This window comes from Toxotes jaculatrix, chromosome 4 (assembly GCF_017976425.1).
Source record: "Toxotes jaculatrix isolate fToxJac2 chromosome 4, fToxJac2.pri, whole genome shotgun sequence".
In the NCBI taxonomy this organism is placed as follows: Eukaryota; Metazoa; Chordata; class Actinopteri; family Toxotidae; genus Toxotes; species Toxotes jaculatrix.
Window position 1 is genome coordinate 7,954,964 of NC_054397.1, and position 17,156 is coordinate 7,972,119.

General features: G+C 40.0%; 1 protein-coding gene across 2 annotated transcripts in view; it reads left to right on the forward strand.

Annotated features, from left to right (window-relative positions):
* nr3c2 (nuclear receptor subfamily 3, group C, member 2) overlaps positions 1-17,156 on the forward strand; it is a 71,297-nt gene that overhangs the window by 48,392 nt on the left and 5,749 nt on the right. The window contains exons 4-7 of one of the 2 annotated variants that reach the window (XR_005893927.1): positions 1,747-1,863; positions 7,089-7,433; positions 9,307-9,372; positions 13,607-13,737. Coding sequence is in view for 1 of the 2 variants with exons in the window: in XM_041035327.1 (XP_040891261.1) it covers positions 1,747-1,863; positions 7,089-7,433; positions 9,228-9,372; positions 13,607-13,737 (738 nt within the window). In the remaining variant the exon portion in view is untranslated. Of the gene's footprint in view, positions 1-1,746; positions 1,864-7,088; positions 7,434-9,227; positions 9,373-13,606; positions 13,738-17,156 lie in introns of both variants that reach the window. The other variant, XM_041035327.1, reaches the window with a different exon arrangement.

Genomic DNA, 17,156 nt, shown 5'->3' on the forward strand with positions numbered 1-17,156 from the left:
AGTATGCCCGCCACGTGCCAGGTTGATAAGCAAATGCACATATTCAGAGGTAAACATGCTGTGTGAGTGCATGAGTACATGCACACAGTGCATAAATAAACAACTTCTTTCCCTTTCAGAGACACACATAGTTGCGCACATACACACCGCTGACTTCAGCTGTCTCATAAAGTGTATTTCACTCTAACAATTATTAACAAGATTCACGGGAATGAGCAAAACAGTTGACAGGAAAGCTTCAGACTTTTTAGAATTGCCATTTGGTCCGGGTCTATCCAAGCGAGTGTGTGTACATGCATGTGTGTGGGTGCGTGCACAAGGGGGGTGGGGAAGGGGATGGCTGCGTTGTGTTTCCTGTGTCGCAGTTTACTGTTTTTTAGAGCAAGAAAAATGGGCTTATGTAACGGTCATGTGATTTAGCCAGAAATAGTGGTGGGGCTACAGCTGCTGCCTCTCCTCCTGCAGCTTGGTTCCTTGGCTTTTGGCAGCAGCCAGACAGACACACTGCGCACTACTCCTGCTAGCTCAGAAAACAACTTCTGCTCAGTCCTACACAAATACAAATACTGTACTGTAGATGCAACAAAGGCAATGCACAGAATGTACATGTTTGAGCAAACTGTATGTAAACACAACGCACAAGCTTTGTTGCAACAACTCTGAAGTCCATGCCAGAAATCTTGGATATTCCTAAGGAAACAAATGGTACAGAATGATTTTGTAGGAAAATAAAGATTGATATGCACTGACATGCAAACATGTGTATGCATTCAACCATATACAGTCTGAGATGCCCACACAATTTTAACATCAACCCTAATGGAGCTAATCCACATACCAGGGTCACTGGGGGTCACTATAGCACACTATACCACTCCATCTGGGTTTTGTCATGATTTCTGTGTACGTATCCCTTGTGTATTTGTTTGTGAAAACAGATACAACATTTGCACTTTTTTGTTTTTTTGTTTTTTTAATAAAAAAATGTCAAGTGGAGCAGCTTTGGCTGTGTGTGTGTGTGTGTGTGTGTGTGCATGCATGAGTGTGTGTATATGAGAGCGAGAGTGAATGACTGTATGTGTGCACGAGCATGAGCCTGTCTGTGTGTGGGCGTATGGCGCTCTGAGGCTGGCGGACGTGTGGAAAAAGGGAAAAAGGAGGGATGGAGACACAGGCGTAGAGAAGGAGAAGAGTGGAGGAGGAGAGGAACTGTACAGTGAAGAGCTAGTGGAGCGGAAGGAAGCGCTCTGAAATGGGAGATCATTGGGTTTAGCTAAGGGCTAGGCAGGAGGCAGGAGGGATTCTCGCCATGTTAGCATCACTGTCAGGAATAGTCTAGTTGCAGCCAGTGTCCTGGTTCCAGTGAATTCTAATACCCTCATGCCATATACTGTATAATACACCACTAGTCATGCGTTGTAGAATGTGAGAGCGGAATAATCACAATTTCAATCATTTTCACAGTGATAATCATGAAATGTAGATCTCTGATATTGCCAGACATTTCACGGGTTTCTGTGTTGACCTACATTACAACAGAGATTCAACAGAATCAAACATTTACTGTCTTTCATATAAAGAAATGTATACTTTCCGCAATATGTTCAAAGCTATTATGCTCCCAGTTCTCTCTTCCTTTACTTAATCTCTTTGCTGCACATCACTTTGAAAATATCACTGCTGTTCTATGTCAAGCTGCATGTACGAATCACCACTGAACTGACACTGTGTCTTGTCTTGCTGCAGGTCAGCACAACTACCTGTGTGCCGGGAGAAATGACTGTATCATTGACAAGATCCGAAGGAAAAACTGTCCGGCATGTCGCGTACGGAAGTGTCTCCAGGCCGGGATGAACCTCGGAGGTGAGGAGTCACACCCTCATTACAGATTTGCCCTGTCATGTGTCTCAGATGTGACATTTGAGTCAGCCTCACTCTCCTTAGAAATGATAGATATAGAAAAGTAGGTCTGGCTGTAGTAGGGATGAGTACCGATACTTTTATGGCACTGATGAAATTGCTTCGATACTATTGAGCATTAAAAAATACTGTCGTTATTTGGTACCAGATTCTGATACCTAAGGAGTAAATCTCATCAGCACCAGTGAGCCAGTAACCATGCAGCATGCCTGTACCAAGAACTAATAATGCTGGTTATTGGCTGTCTAAGGTAAAAGCGTGGCTCCATTTTATCAAACGCAAAGCCACTGGCACGCAATACAATATTTGCAAAAAGAAGATTGCGGCCGAAACCGGCAACATGATGAATTTAATGAAACACTTGAACGTGCATCAGATAAATTTACGAGCATAAAGTTCCTTTTTTCAACTGCAAGAAGAATGGACCACAGCCATCCTCCTAACAGCATTTAGGTCCACGTAACTTCACAGAGATTCCTTCTGAGTTTCATCCGATATAACGGAGGATGGTGCTATGACTGGGATTTTCGCAGGTAATGTGTAACAGAAAAATTCGGCCAACTTGTACAACTTGTTTACACAATTTAACTTTACTGTAATAGGTGTGGTAGTATGAAAATACGTGGAATAATAAAACTAAAGATTTGTACCGCGATGTGTCATTTAAGTTTCTTCTCGTTAAAAAAGATTTTATAAAATTTGTATCAAAAAAGGAACTGGTATCGAACATTTCTGAACGATATCCAGCCCTAGGCTGCAGTCACAGGAGGCCTGGGGATGCTGAGTCATGGGATGTTTGGGTGTATGTGTGCGCATATAGTATATCTGAGCATAAATATGCATAATGCATCAACAGTAGGTGTAGATCTACAGTACTCTATATGGTGCCAGCTGACAAAGCCTGCAGACATGTTACAGTATTGTATTATGAGGAAAGACAACACTGTAGTTGAGAGGGATGTGGTTGATTCACAAGGGAAATGTGATTTTCTGTTTTAAAAATATATTTGTTTTTTGCCACTGGCTTATTCCAATTCAGGGTCACAGGCATGTGCAGGGCTGAGAGCACACTTGATAGGTTTTCAGTCTATTAAAGAGACTGAGATGGAAATTATAATAAGTGTTTTTAATTTAATGCTCTCAAAGGAAAATAATTTTAAAACATAAATGTAAGTGCATAGAAAATTTCAGCTTGTAGTATAGTGGACAAACCATGGAATAATGCTGTCAGGTTACACTTACATTTAACTTCTGCTGTTTCTGAATTTTAGGGGTCCTCTCAATGAGTCTAAATTTAAATTTTAATATATTGGAATTGTATGCATCTTATTACAGTAGGAAGAATAATTAATGAATGCCTATGGAAAGCCATTCAATCAGACATAAAAACATTACACCATTGATTTTTCTGACTAACTCAACTCTTGTGTCACTATAATTTCCAAGAAAGGTTCACTAACTGGGTGTCAAAAAAATGAACTATAACTGGAAATGACTGTAAAATATTTTTTCTAAATGATCTTGTCCTGTGTCATACAATACTACAAGACTTGCGCCGATTTTATGTCATTAAACATTTATTTTTTTACCTATTCGGATATGCAGAGAGATTAACTTTTGACAGGTTCTGTCCTTATCTAAAGTTATGTTGTCATGTCAAATCAAGTTTGTTTACAGCCGAGTATCACATAAATGATCTAAATGGACCTTACAGGCACAAAGCGACCCCTGACCAAGCTCAGGTTCTCTATGGCTGGAGTCATTCAATGGCTGCTGGTATAAGGTTGTAGTCACAGGAGAACAACTGAAACACTTATTATATACAGATAAAAACCGAATAAAATATTTTAGAAAAATAATCATCTAATAAGGTGATACAACAAAGACCTAAACATTACAGGCCTGCTTTGATCAATGCAGTATACAATGGGTTTTATTTGGAGTGATTTCTAAGACAGCTATCAGACTATTCAGTTATTGTCAACAATCAGATAAATAAAGCGTATGTGCACTAAAGATTAACTGCTCAGAATAAGGGCCTTTAAAATTTGAGAATTGAGGATACTCTTTTGTTTGCATTTGATTCAAAGCCTGTACCTTTAAATGTTACATCACAACACGTGGGGAAAGAAACTTTGTTCTGGAACCAATCCAAAACACTGATAGTACAATATAAAATAAATAAATGGGCACTGATTGGGAAAAATCAATTCCTTAAAAGCGCTTTAAGATACTTCTTCTGCTCTGTGAATGTATGAATGCTTCATTTTTAAGGCCCATTTGACTTTCTTGCTATATTTCACCAGAGACAATATTATTATTGTTATAAAATTGAATTGATGTAGTATCACGAACAGGGTATTGACAAAGTAGATTCTTTTCTTTGACATCATCACCCTCTGCAAACATACACAATGTTCATGCTCATGTTCAACACTGGAGTATGCCAGTTATAGACTCCCTCACATGGGAACAAGAGACTGTATGGTGCGTACTGGGGTGAAGGTGGGTCTGAAATGCTGTATGAGCAGCAGCAGTGTTTATGTGGTGTTCGGAGCAGTATAGCAGAGAGGTTAAAGAACGACATCTTTGTGCCCAAAAGAATGGGCATAAAGTCAGCTTAAATAGGCCGCCCTGTGTCACTCTTTGATGTTACACAATTTTTTTTAGTGTAGTCTGCATATCTTAGACAATGTACTTTAGTTGCTGTTTTTCTGTTGTCACTCCCCCAATAAAAGAGCCATGAAAACATATATGTAGGTACAGAGCTATTAGAAAACAGGATTGACACTCCCTCCAAACATACACTAAGCACAGAGGAGACTGGGGAAAAACACAGACCCTGACATCAGCTATTTTAATCTCTCTAGTATGAACTGGGCCACAGCCAACATACAGTATGTTTACCCCTGACAATGCACTTGGGGTGAGATTGCCATCTACTGCACTTAACTGGATAAATCTAGACCAAGCAATCTGCCATGTGTCAATCATATACACACACAACATCTTATCAGCAGATAATTATTAACTTAAGCATATTAAAGCCACAAAAACATGACTTGGAGTAAACACATCTTGGTCTAATGAGACGTTACGTAGTGTTGAAAAGCAGCAGATGACCATGAGTCACAAATAAAAGCTTAAGGTTGCCAATGAGTGTGTCTGTATGTTTGAGTAGCGTCAGTGTAAACCATTTAATGGTAGCTCAGCTGTTTTTATCTATTAATGATAGGAAGACAAGTAAAGAAAGCTGACAGACACAGATTTATAAAGAGACAAATATTTTTGTGATGCCAACCAAATATAAAGTATGTGGAACAAATTTTACTGTGACTACCAACACAAAGTTAGCCTTGAAGCCAGTATTAAAAGAACATAATTTCATAATTTCGCTGTGTAAAGGACAAGGTCATGTTTATATTCCTGCTGTCAGTATACACCAGTATCATCTACTACACAAATGGGTAAAGTGAGTCAAACCAATTCAGCACCCAGCTAAGTACAAAACCATCGATATCGCCAGTTTAAAGTAACAGATCAGTATAACTTCAAACAAAAACCTGAGAGAAATTAGCTCGTGTAGCCACAAGCTAGCTATGTGAATCACAAGAGAAGCAGAAACGTCAATCAATCAATGAACAGGCGCAATGGCCGGCGAATACTGCAACTTGTCCCCTTAGCACTTTAGCTAGCAACAGTAGCATTAGCGTCAGCAGCGGCTTACCTTAATGAAACGAAGTGGTGAACCTCCGGCATTTCAGGGATGAAAAAGTCCTTTGGAAACTCCACTTTTAAAAATCCATTTTTGAAGTGGAGTTTGTTGATGACCAGTGGATAAACACAAACTTCCGACGGATTTGTGGAACGCCGGCAGCAGTAGCTAACGTTAGCAAACAAAAATTAGCTTAGCAAAGCGGAATGAGCAGGGGAGCTCCTAACGTAAATGTTTTATAGGCAGTAGTCATACAGCAGTTTTTTAAAGACCGCACAGTACAGCCTTAAAAGACAGCTTTATTTCGGAGGGGGTGTTATATGTTAAGTTATAACGTGTGGGTCTGTCGTGTGAGTGCAGCAGCACACCTGAGTTGATTGCGTGAACAAGCTGATTGGCTGTAGGCTACGAATCGTACGGACGTTAGTGATGTGTTGGTCGCGAACGAAGCGGCTCCGTGAAGTGAACGATGGGAGCCGACTACTGCCTGGGAGTCTGTTCACGTGATTGGTCAACTACCTGCTGTGGTGTGTGTGCGCGTGCGTGGGGGCGGGGGGTGTAACAGACAGTACACACAAACCACAGAGAGAGTTAGAGAGAGAGTGAGAGTTAGAGAGACAGAGAGAGAGTTAGAGAGAGAGAGCAGTCCTGAAGACGGTGAGCACAGGAAACAGTAAAGTTTGGATTCATTTCAATTCCATCGATAATACAAAGGCAGAGTATAGAGAATGTAAGGTTAAAATCTCATATGGAGCAGGTTCTACACATAACTGGGACAGTGTACACAGGATATACAATGAGCCATATAAACAATAAGCATTTGATGTAAAGTATGTTTTGTACATTAATAATTTTGGTAATTCATTATTTTGGTAATAAATCAGTTAAGCAACAGAAAATCTGAGGAGCCAGTTGGGAGCCGAAACCTTACCTAGGCGTACCTAATAAAATTCCAGCTGAAAATATGCATTTATTTGTTATTTGCTTGTTTATCATCCCTCAAAGATCTCCATCTGCGTGTGGCTAAACAATACACAGGAAATTAAACATTGTGACTGTACTATTGTCTGCTTCTGGTTTTACTGTACATCATTCACATCAAGATAAGCACTTTGCAGTTTCTGATCCACATCTTAACATTTACAGTTCCCTAAATCTGCCTTCAGACACGTAGATAACAGATTTGCTCAAAAATGACACTGCAGAAATTTTATCAGCACGCCTTTAACACTAAAGTGACAAATAAGAAATTACTTTTGTCACACCTGGTTTAAAATTAAACATTTAATGACAGTAGAAATTGTTAACACCTACAACATATATGAATTTTATTATAAAAGTATATCCATATTAGTTTTTTTAAAGCATCTGTCACAATTATAATCTCAGATTATGAGTGTGAGAAATGCCACCATCAACAGTGTGTTAATAAAGGCTGTTGTGTTCCCCACAGCACGAAAGTCCAAAAAGTTAGGAAAGCTGAAGGGAGTCAGCGAGGACCTGCAGGGCTCTAAGGACGGCCAAACTGCCACAGGTGGCGTTGGAGGTGGTTACCTGTCCTCAGAGAAGGAGCTGAATGCCAGCGCTGCCAGTGCCCTGGTGCCCCATGGGCCCGGGGTGGTCACACCTTTTCTGCCACCCTCCATCTGCAGCGTGTTGGAGCTGATTGAGCCCGAAGAGGTGTACTCTGGCTATGACAACACGCAGCCTGACACCACTGACCACCTGCTGTCCAGTCTCAACCGCCTGGCCGGAAAGCAGATGGTACGAATGGTGAAGTGGGCCAAAGTACTTCCAGGTTAGTGACCACTAGAGCGATGGGCTGAGGCCTAAATGCTCTTTATGTGTGTGTTTTAAGCCAGATTTGGAAAGGAGTTAAAACAGGGCCCCCACAGATATATGTAAAGAAAATAAGGTGTGTAAATTGCAATTTTTGAAGGTTTTTATGTAATGGTGACAGTTGTAGTATTTTAGGTTGTACTACTAGTTGAGATATTTTTTTAATTATCATATGTGTCTTTTAAAAGTGAATTAAAAAGCTGCTGTTAGTTGATTAGATTAAAGTAGCATGTAAATCCAGTAAATTGCATATTTCCAGTAAAATAGAATGTGTGCGGCCATGGAGATTTAAACCAATAGAGCTTGCTCTTTTTTACATTTATACTGTTTATTTATAATGAATTTAGTGTTAACACAAAATTGAAATTTAGTCAGTTTTATTTATGGATCAGTCAAAGAAAAAGGTAAGTGATAAGTCTAATAAATAAGGGGGTGTCTATACTGTGACTGTTGACTGGTTTTAATAAAATAACATGCCATCTTCATATTTGATCGCTCTGTTTTGAAAATGCAACACTGTCTTTGTGAGTGCACCTGGCACACAATTTTAATTTTAAATATTATGTCAGGAAATTATTCTGCAAGGCTTCAACAAGATTAACCATGAATCCTATTTTACCATTAAATAGAATCAAGATTAAGATTTCCAAACATAACTCATTTACATCGCTGTTGTCAGATGTTATGTTGAACAGAAGATCTAATGTCTTATATCTCATTAATTTCTACCTATGAGCCACAGCACACGAAGAAAAAAAAACGTTTGAAAAGCGGTAAACAAGTTCCCCTAAAATGCCAGTCAGTGGGAGACATATTGAAAGATGCCTCACAGGTAGCTCTTTGAGGCTGTTTAATTTGCTGTATTGCAAATATTTGATACCTCCACGGTGTCTGCTTGCCATATCCGGACGTATAAATAGAAGGGGAGCCAGACAGAAGGGTCAAAATGAGTACCTTCGACTTTCAGATATGCCACTGCTTGCAGTTAGCTTACATCTGGATGTGGCAGGGCTAACACACAAGGTAATATTGACCAGTATTGTCAATACCACCTTAACGTTCAAGGAAAGTCTGTGACTCATCTCATTTTAGTCAGTGAAAGCTACATTACTATCACATACCTTTCTGATCTCTAGTTACCTTTAAAATGACCTGAAAAATAAAAAATACAGATATCGTAGTTTACAGAAGACTCTCATAAGTTAACATTAACTGAGCAGTGAACAACCAGGCACTTCACATAACTTTTCTACAGTTGCATAATATTTATCATAACTGATTGGTTTTGGCAGATTGACATGCATATAGACTGAAATAGTCCCTAAACCTTGATAAGTCACTTGTGTGTCCTTAGTTGGCCCGTGTTTTACATGAGGACTTTCTTGCCAGAGTTTGATTGAGAGTTTGGCAAGTTTCCTATTCAACTCTATTTCTGGTGCTCCATAGACAACACGCAAATAACCGGAGGCCTTGTAGGATTTACATAAAAGAATGGGTGAATGTTTCTCAGTGGTTATCGTGCCTAAATAAATATTGGCACAAAAATGCATTGTAACAGAGATACACAGTATGTGATGTGCAGCCACAGGTACACACATGCACGTGCCCAGCTAAACAAATGCCTCCTAAGTTGGGGCTTAAGTCTAAATACATTAAAGCAATACCTGAGCATTGCTAGCTACTTTTAAACACAGTGCTTTCTTCTCATCAGCTTCGTCTGCGTCTGCTATGTGTGTGTTTTCGTGTGTGTTAGGTTTCCGGGGCCTGCCCATCGAGGACCAAATCACCCTGATCCAGTACTCATGGATGTGTCTGTCCTCCTTTTGCCTCAGCTGGCGCTCCTATAAACACACCAATGGACAGATGCTCTACTTTGCCCCTGACCTCATCTTTAACGAGTAGGCATACGCTTCCCTATCTACAGAATACTGCACGCATACTTCTGATGATATCACAGGGTACTGGTCCTGACATGAAATGGCACAGATGTAAAATATTTTTTCATATACATTATTTATACAATTTTATCTTCAAAATGTAACAAAGACAGGAACTTATCCTTCTACCATTTAACCTGTTATTATAGTTCGAAGCAACACAATTTCAGCGGACACATTTCTGTGAAGGCAAAGTTTTGTCAGCACTACAAAATACATTGTGATTGTGCCTGATGCCCTGTGGAATTTCCAACACACAAACATGTCAATTTGTTTTTTAAAGTAGATAATTAGTTGATACAGTAATTGGTTAAACAGTCTTTGACTATTAATGTCTAGTAGCTTCTGCTATTTTAAGCTGCTCATCAGATGCAAATTTATGCATAAACATCAATTTTGCTAGTGGACTTTGGAGAGTAAGAGGTGTGTTTTCCTGCTGTACTATTTTAAGCATTCCATTAACATGACTGAAAACTACTGAATGGGTCGAAGTCAGTTTGAATGACGTTGCATGTGTACTTAAAACAAGGTCATAATCTTGCACCTGATTCCTGGCACTTCACAAGGAAATACTGTACTTTTATACTTTTTGTTGCTTGTTTAATTATCTCAAGCACAGACGATCAAAGTCTAGCAGGTGCAGTCAATGTCCCACCTAATCTGTGTTAATACGTTTGAACACGAGAGCAAGTGGAGAGGAAGTGTATGTGGGCATGTTCTTGTTGGAGCTGCAGTGCATGGCTGGTGATGAATTGAATGTTATAGAATTAATCTAAGAGGAGAGTAGCAGTCTCTGTAGGCAGCCTGCTGGAGATGAAGAGGTTCATGCAGGGGCAGGTTTAAAAGCTCCAACTAATAGCTTGTGTAAGTCAATGTCAGTGGGTCAGTTTGTCCCAAATAAATAGATAGATAAATAAATAAATAAACAAACAAACAACAGCACAAATGCCATTGTGAAACGCAGCTACAGCATTTGTGTTTGTGTGTGTCGTAGCACTATGAGCTTTGTTCAGATGGCAAAGCATTAGTTTGCCACACCAGAGATCCTCTGATCCTCTAATCTTTTTAGTGCCAAGTGGATCACAGTTTATTAAGAATTATGTGTTTCTGTCTGCAAGATGACTTACAGTTTTTGGAGAAAATCTAATTTTGTGATAGGGACTTAATGGTTTGTGTTGTTTGGCAAGTTCATTTTGGAATAAGTTCTAACACAGAGGAAAATATTGGAATTGCACTTGTATCTTTTGAAGAGAAATTTTTACTGTACAGTCTTCAGCTATTGCTATATATGATGCAGTTTCTCTGCACTGGGCCTGTCCCATTGACAGATGGGCCTGGTATTCAGCTTGACAGAGCAGAGGAGATGTAGACCGGTTGGAGATAGTGGTGGCCTGGATGTTGGTCACATGCTTGCTGCTCTATCAGGCCAGCCTAGATGTCACTTCCATCACTGTTGTGTGTCTTTGGGCCAAGGTGTGTTGCGTGTTGTTAAATGTACGCCGCTCTATCTGTTGTTTAGGTCGTTGATAATTCAGTCAAAAATGGGGGCAAATTGGTCCATAACTTTTCTGAGTCCACTCAGTCTTTAGGGGAGTGGACAGTGTACACTTGTTTCCATAGCTACTCAGTGCTTATTCACCGAGGGCATTAAGGCATTTATTGAGTGGACTGCCCACTCACTCAGCTATTAGAGAGAAATCTGTCACTGATTGAGAGTAAATGCTACAAAGACAAATGTGCATTTTACATTAAAGGCAAAGTAAGCCTGCATAATCTGTGTCATTTAGTCTTTTATGTGTGGTAAATGCATGCAACAGATAAACAAAGCTATTTCCCTAAAACTTCTGGGCACTCACTTATGATCTTGTTAATGTACAGGCAGAATTTATCTGCCATATGTGAAGGTAGAAATGAAATGTAACATATATAAGCCATTCTCAGTGGCTGAAACAATGACAGTAAGATGTACTCTACACAGAAACAATACAGAAAAATATATGTTAAAACTTTTTTTTTTTTTGGGTTTCAAGACAACACCCCCTGTCCTGTGCCTGCACCAGTCAGAGCGCTGTCTGTTTTCTGTCCACATAGAGAGCTAACGTTGCATATACCCAATCAAATCTTTTTATTGGAATCTGTATTTCAAACTCAAGACAGTTACAGTGACAGACAACGGCATACAACTGCTCTGTCACTGACTGACAGGGACACACACAACAAACACCTGTGAAAAGTGCCCTTGTAAAGTGAGTTTGCAGGCTGTATTGCTAATTAGCTAGTCAACTGTGGCACCTTAAACTGCTTAAATTATACCAGAAAATGTCAGTGTCAGTCAGTTCGGCTATGTGGTCTGGTTTATATGTCAATAACACTGTCTGTCCTTGGCTTGTAACTGCAGTTACCGGTGCAAGATGATTTACATTGTGTCACTGTTCCCCTGTCAGCTCAGCTATCAATCAAAAACATACACTGGCCCACCCACTCAAAGGCTTGAGGCTAAAAGAGCATTTCTGATGTATCTCTGAAGACTTTCCCCCCATTTCACTGTTCAAAAATATTAATAACAAATGTTATTTACAATTATTTTTGTCATGATATCTGTCTGTTATAAAGGAATGACTGACTGATTAGACTTTTAAGCGATTTGTTGAACAGACGTTTCTGACCACGTAGATTTTGTTGGGTTCCTACAGCCAAAGGTGCATCTGAACTTTCCTTTCCTCATTTCTGTGCTCCTTCCTGAATCTTTTACCAAAGAACCAGAGAAAGAGAGAGAGTTCAAGATGGAGAGAGAAAGACTGAAAGAAGACTGAGAGTGAGAGCAAGACTGAGAGATACAGAGAGAGATGAGAAGGAGAGAGCGAAAAAGGAGGGAAGGAGAGAGACTGCTGCCAGTTTTTTTTCTTTCCTCCCCAAACCAGCAGCTCATTTTGGGCAGTGATTCAGCAAAATTGATTTCAGGAAGAGAGTGCGAGAGAAGGAGAGTGAGAGAGAGAGAGAGAGAGAGAGAGAGAAAACGTGTGGAGACTTTAGAAACTCCAGCCCAAAGTTGTATGAAATGATGTTATGCTGCACTTTGCGAAACTGCACACATACAGAGTGCTGCTCAGCAGGGAAACAGGTCTGCTCAGACGTTGTCACAGTTTATCAGTTATTTAGTCGGGCTGACAGACACAGATGTACTGTAAATACTGTAAAGCGTTATGCTGTCTTATTCTCTAATGGGAACATTATGCACTCTTTTCAAATCAGCTGCTTCTGGCAGTCTCCACAAAATGTTTAGTCTAGCTGTTATCAGAGTGAAGTCTCTAGCCCCACAGCCTTATGTAAAATGCAGTTTCACTGTTTTGTGGGTAAAACTCCGACCTCTTTCAAGTCAAGCCACACCACTTGCATTTAATTACTGTAGTCTCGATGTGATGCTGATTTATAGCAGAGAGAAGTGGCATGTAAAGCCAGAGATTCCCTTGAATCTGTGGCATCTGCAGAGCACATTTCTGATTGGCTCATACTATATATCCCCTCTAATGTTTCTTTCCTGTTTTTGTGAACTCTGTGACGTAACCAAGATTATTTTTCTGATAAAATGTGTGTGAAAAACAGGGGGAGGGAGGAAGTGTTAGGCATGATGGGCATGCGCCATCATCTTATGCGTTTAATGATGTATTTTAGACACGTCGCTTCACATAAGCCTGTTCAGTAAACATGTACATCTCTGTATAGTTAACATATGTTCACGTATGTGTCATTTCTGTCAACATAAATATCTTGGAAATTACACATCCTTCCTTAAAGGCTTTCTGAGGTGACCAGGGCTAGATATGGGGTCTTTAGTCTGCCACAGCCTTAGGAAAGTGGTGCATCTGTGCTGTGATACTGTACGCAGCGCTCTGCAATCTGGGGGGATTTGGTATTCTGCTCTTAGCCCAGACTAGCAGGGTCCTCCTCTGCGCTGTGTGGAAATATTGTTTCACTATGCTGAACTAGTGTGATAGGAATGGAGTGAGGAAGCCAATGAGCAAGTTAGTTTTGACAAAAAAAAAATCATAATTTAGAAAGTACTGAGGGTGGAGTATAACTAACAGTGATACAATCTAATGTATGAGTTCTGCAAGAAGTACTTCTTTTTGTGAAGCTTAAAATGTTTTTGTTGTCATGTTCCCCTCCCCCTTCCCTCCCTCTTTCCCTTCTTCAGGGACCGCATGCAGCAGTCAGCCATGTACGACCTGTGTCTGGGCATGAGGCAGGTGAGCCAGGAGTTTGTACGATTGCAGCTAACCTACGACGAGTTCCTCTCCATGAAGGTCCTTCTGCTTCTCAGCACAGGTAGGGCACTGAGCCGCAGGCCTGCACAGGATCTCATTTATTCATCGCGTACCCACATGTTCACACTGATTCTTTTGTGCAGAACTGCTTGCAAACACAAATTACCAGCAGTATAATGAAATGTCACGTGAAAACCATTTATTAAAAAAAAAACCCCCAAAACATTATGTAGTCAACATCAAGTCCATACAGAAAATAAATACATAATTGAAATTCTCTATTAAAACTGACCAAATCACAAACATTACCATGAATGCTGTGAATACAAAGTTGAATGTTCTGGCTACAAGGAATATAGACTATTAGAAGAGCTGCCTCTGCTAATAGCGGCTGCTGTTCAATTCCACTTTGAACCATCTTAGTGCTGGACAACAGCTGCCACATTTCATGTGCGCGACAACAACAAGGGACCTGTAGTGTCCCAGTTAAAGCTGACTATCAGACACCACAGCTTTACATATCTGCCAGAGGTTGATGAGTGGATGCTCCTTTTCATTATGCTACATTTAAATTCAGGTGGAGCTGATTATATTTTCATTTAATCAGGTGATTGATAGTGAGGTTGTTAATATCATTTCACCAGATTGTTCCTTAAAATATTTCTGGACGGTTTCCCTATGACAGGAGGCTTTTTCTAATAGAAAGTACCGATCCTTTGTGAGAACATGTTGCCCATTAATGGATAAACGGCTGTGATACTCTGGCATTAAGGCGTCCGTCTACAAGTATTCAAGGACCCTTTTTCTACCATTTTAATTGAACTCATATCTGGGCATAGTGACTGTGTTGCTTACTCTGTACTGTGAGTCAGCCATCATAGTGGTGAAGTTGGAAGCAGGATTCACCAGAATCAACAGTGCCGATGTTTTTCGTTCACTGATAATCAAAGGTTTATTGTGAACAGGAGACGTGTCTGTCTCATGCAATGGTACGATGCAGTGTTTGTTCCCAAATTAGCACTTGTCTTGTGATATCAACTTGTATTGCAGACTGTTTAGGCCTGAGGTACCCAATATCTCACACCTTCCTTACCAAAAAGGCAGCTTCTCCTTAGTAAATGTATTGATAATGTGTCATCTAATCTGTCCACCACACACCTTTGAGACAGTGTTGGCAGTGCTCATTCCCGCCTTCTTGGCACCCACGATCATGCCTTTTTAAAGTCTGTTAGATCATGCTTTAAGCTCATTCTTAGTAATCCATTAACATGCATAACAGGTGTGGAAATAGACTTGATGTTGCATGCACCTGTTTGTGTAGCAACATACAGTGAATGTAAATGAGAAGGGGAGCTGTGCCTCCGTTTTTCCACTCTCTGAGTGAATCTGTAATCTGATTTTTATTTCATTTTTTAATTGCTAGTGGATAAACAGAATACTTCTATCACTCACTACAGAAGGTCTCAAAGTGTTGCCACTCTCGGCCAAAACTTCGCCCACAGGCAGTGCAGCCTCGCAGAGTGGATGTGTTGGACCAGGTTGCGCAGTTGGAAATCCAAAAGCAGCGGTTTTTCCACGACCTCAACGCACTGGGAGCTGCTGCTGTCAGTTCAATAGTAACAGTTAAAGACTCCATGATGGCAGCTGTGTCATAACTTCACCGTCCACACCCACACCTTTTAGCTGTTAAAAAGATAACAGCAACACTTAAAAGTATACTGGTACACATGAGACCTGCTGCAGTCTCGGGGCCTTGTGTGTACCAGTGTCAATAGATGTTCAATAGTTATAGTTCAATAGTAGAAAGAGAGAGAGAGAGAGAGAGAGAGAGAGAGAGAGAGAGAGAGAGAGAGAGAGAGAGAGAGAGAGAGAGGTGAGGATAAGGGGGATGAGGGAGAGCTGTGGCAAGGTATTTGAAGAGTCTGCATGCTGGCCAGACTTCAAACTCTTTGAACTTCAGCACCAGTGCCAATCAGTGGAAATATTCATTGGCAGAGTATTTATTTTTCAGTTACTGAAGCCTCTGAAAGTGGTGCATGAATGCTGGACTCAGATGGGCAATCCTGGAAAACCTTACTTCATCCTAGCTTTACAGATTTTGCCATTTCACATTTAAATTTATGCATTTGGTTGATATCACGATCCAAAATAAGTTATGATGAGTACAACCACAAAAGAAGCTTGTTGTTTTGTAGGGGGCTCAAATTAGGGTCAAAAAGATTTTGAGATTGTAAAGTGATGTTCACATATAATTGTCGTGGAAGAGCCCATGCTCAGTGCCCAGTCTTACTCACATCTGTCAGGACCAGCGGTGGAGATGAAGGTAACCGAACCACCGGCCCTCTGATTGGACTCTGATTGGGCTGTCATTCTCCAATCAGATTCAGGTGTAAAAACAGGGTCAAAATTTGTACTTCGTACGGGAGCTTGCAGCACTGACTTTTACATGCAGTTTTCTGCTTTGTATCTGTAGACAGATGTTCACTAAAACACTTCAGTGTCTTTGTGTAACCTCACCACTGATATCATTTGTTCACAGATTTTATTCAGTCTTTTTTTTTTAACAAATAAAAATGTTTTCTACACATGCACATTGTATTTTCACAAACACATCTTTTCACATATAAACCCTTTCTGCACATGTACAAACTTGAATTTCCCATGCAGATTTATTTTACAGGTTTACAAAAGGTTGATTTATAACTACAAACTTTTTTTTCTTGTCTTTCAACTAATCATGTATTATAGATGATACAAATTTACATCAAATTGAATTTAAAATTTGGACAGAAAAAATGAAATTTTTATGCAGAACTTGCTTCTTGGATTCTGATTGAGGGTTATCAAAGGGCCCCACAAGTTTTTGTAAAAAATCCACTTGGACTGCTGTATTAGCCCTAATTCTGATTCATTTTTGCAATCGAGTTGGAAATGATCAAAAATGAGATTTCAGTTTTGCAGTTTCTTAAGCAAAATATGGCAAGGTTTCAGCAACGGAAAGTTACTAAGAGGATTTACTCAAGTAGTGCACCCAAGTATTTCTGTATCAGTATTTGCATTTTATGCTACTTCTTCTTCACTACTCTATTTCAGAGAGAAATACTGCAATTTTTGCTCCACTACATTTATTTGGCAGCTGTAGTTTGCGATTACTTTTAAGATTAGTTTTAATAATACATATAAAGTGAAGTAAATACATCAGCAGACACTGATGCATTCAACATTTCCCAGACGAATGGTATAAGGTTGGTTTTGGCTTTAGAGTACAGTGACATATGGAAGAGGCGGTGTGAGAGCATTTCCCTTATATAAACTCAGTGTTGTTGAGTCATCTGGAAGCAGGGGAGCTCCGACTGGACTACAGCTATTGGATGTTGGGAGAGATGAGGAAAAGAGAGATGAGGGGAGAGAGGATGAAAAACCAAGGGGGAAAAGGGAGATTTAAAGAGTGAAATCAGACAAATGTTGACAGTGAGAGCT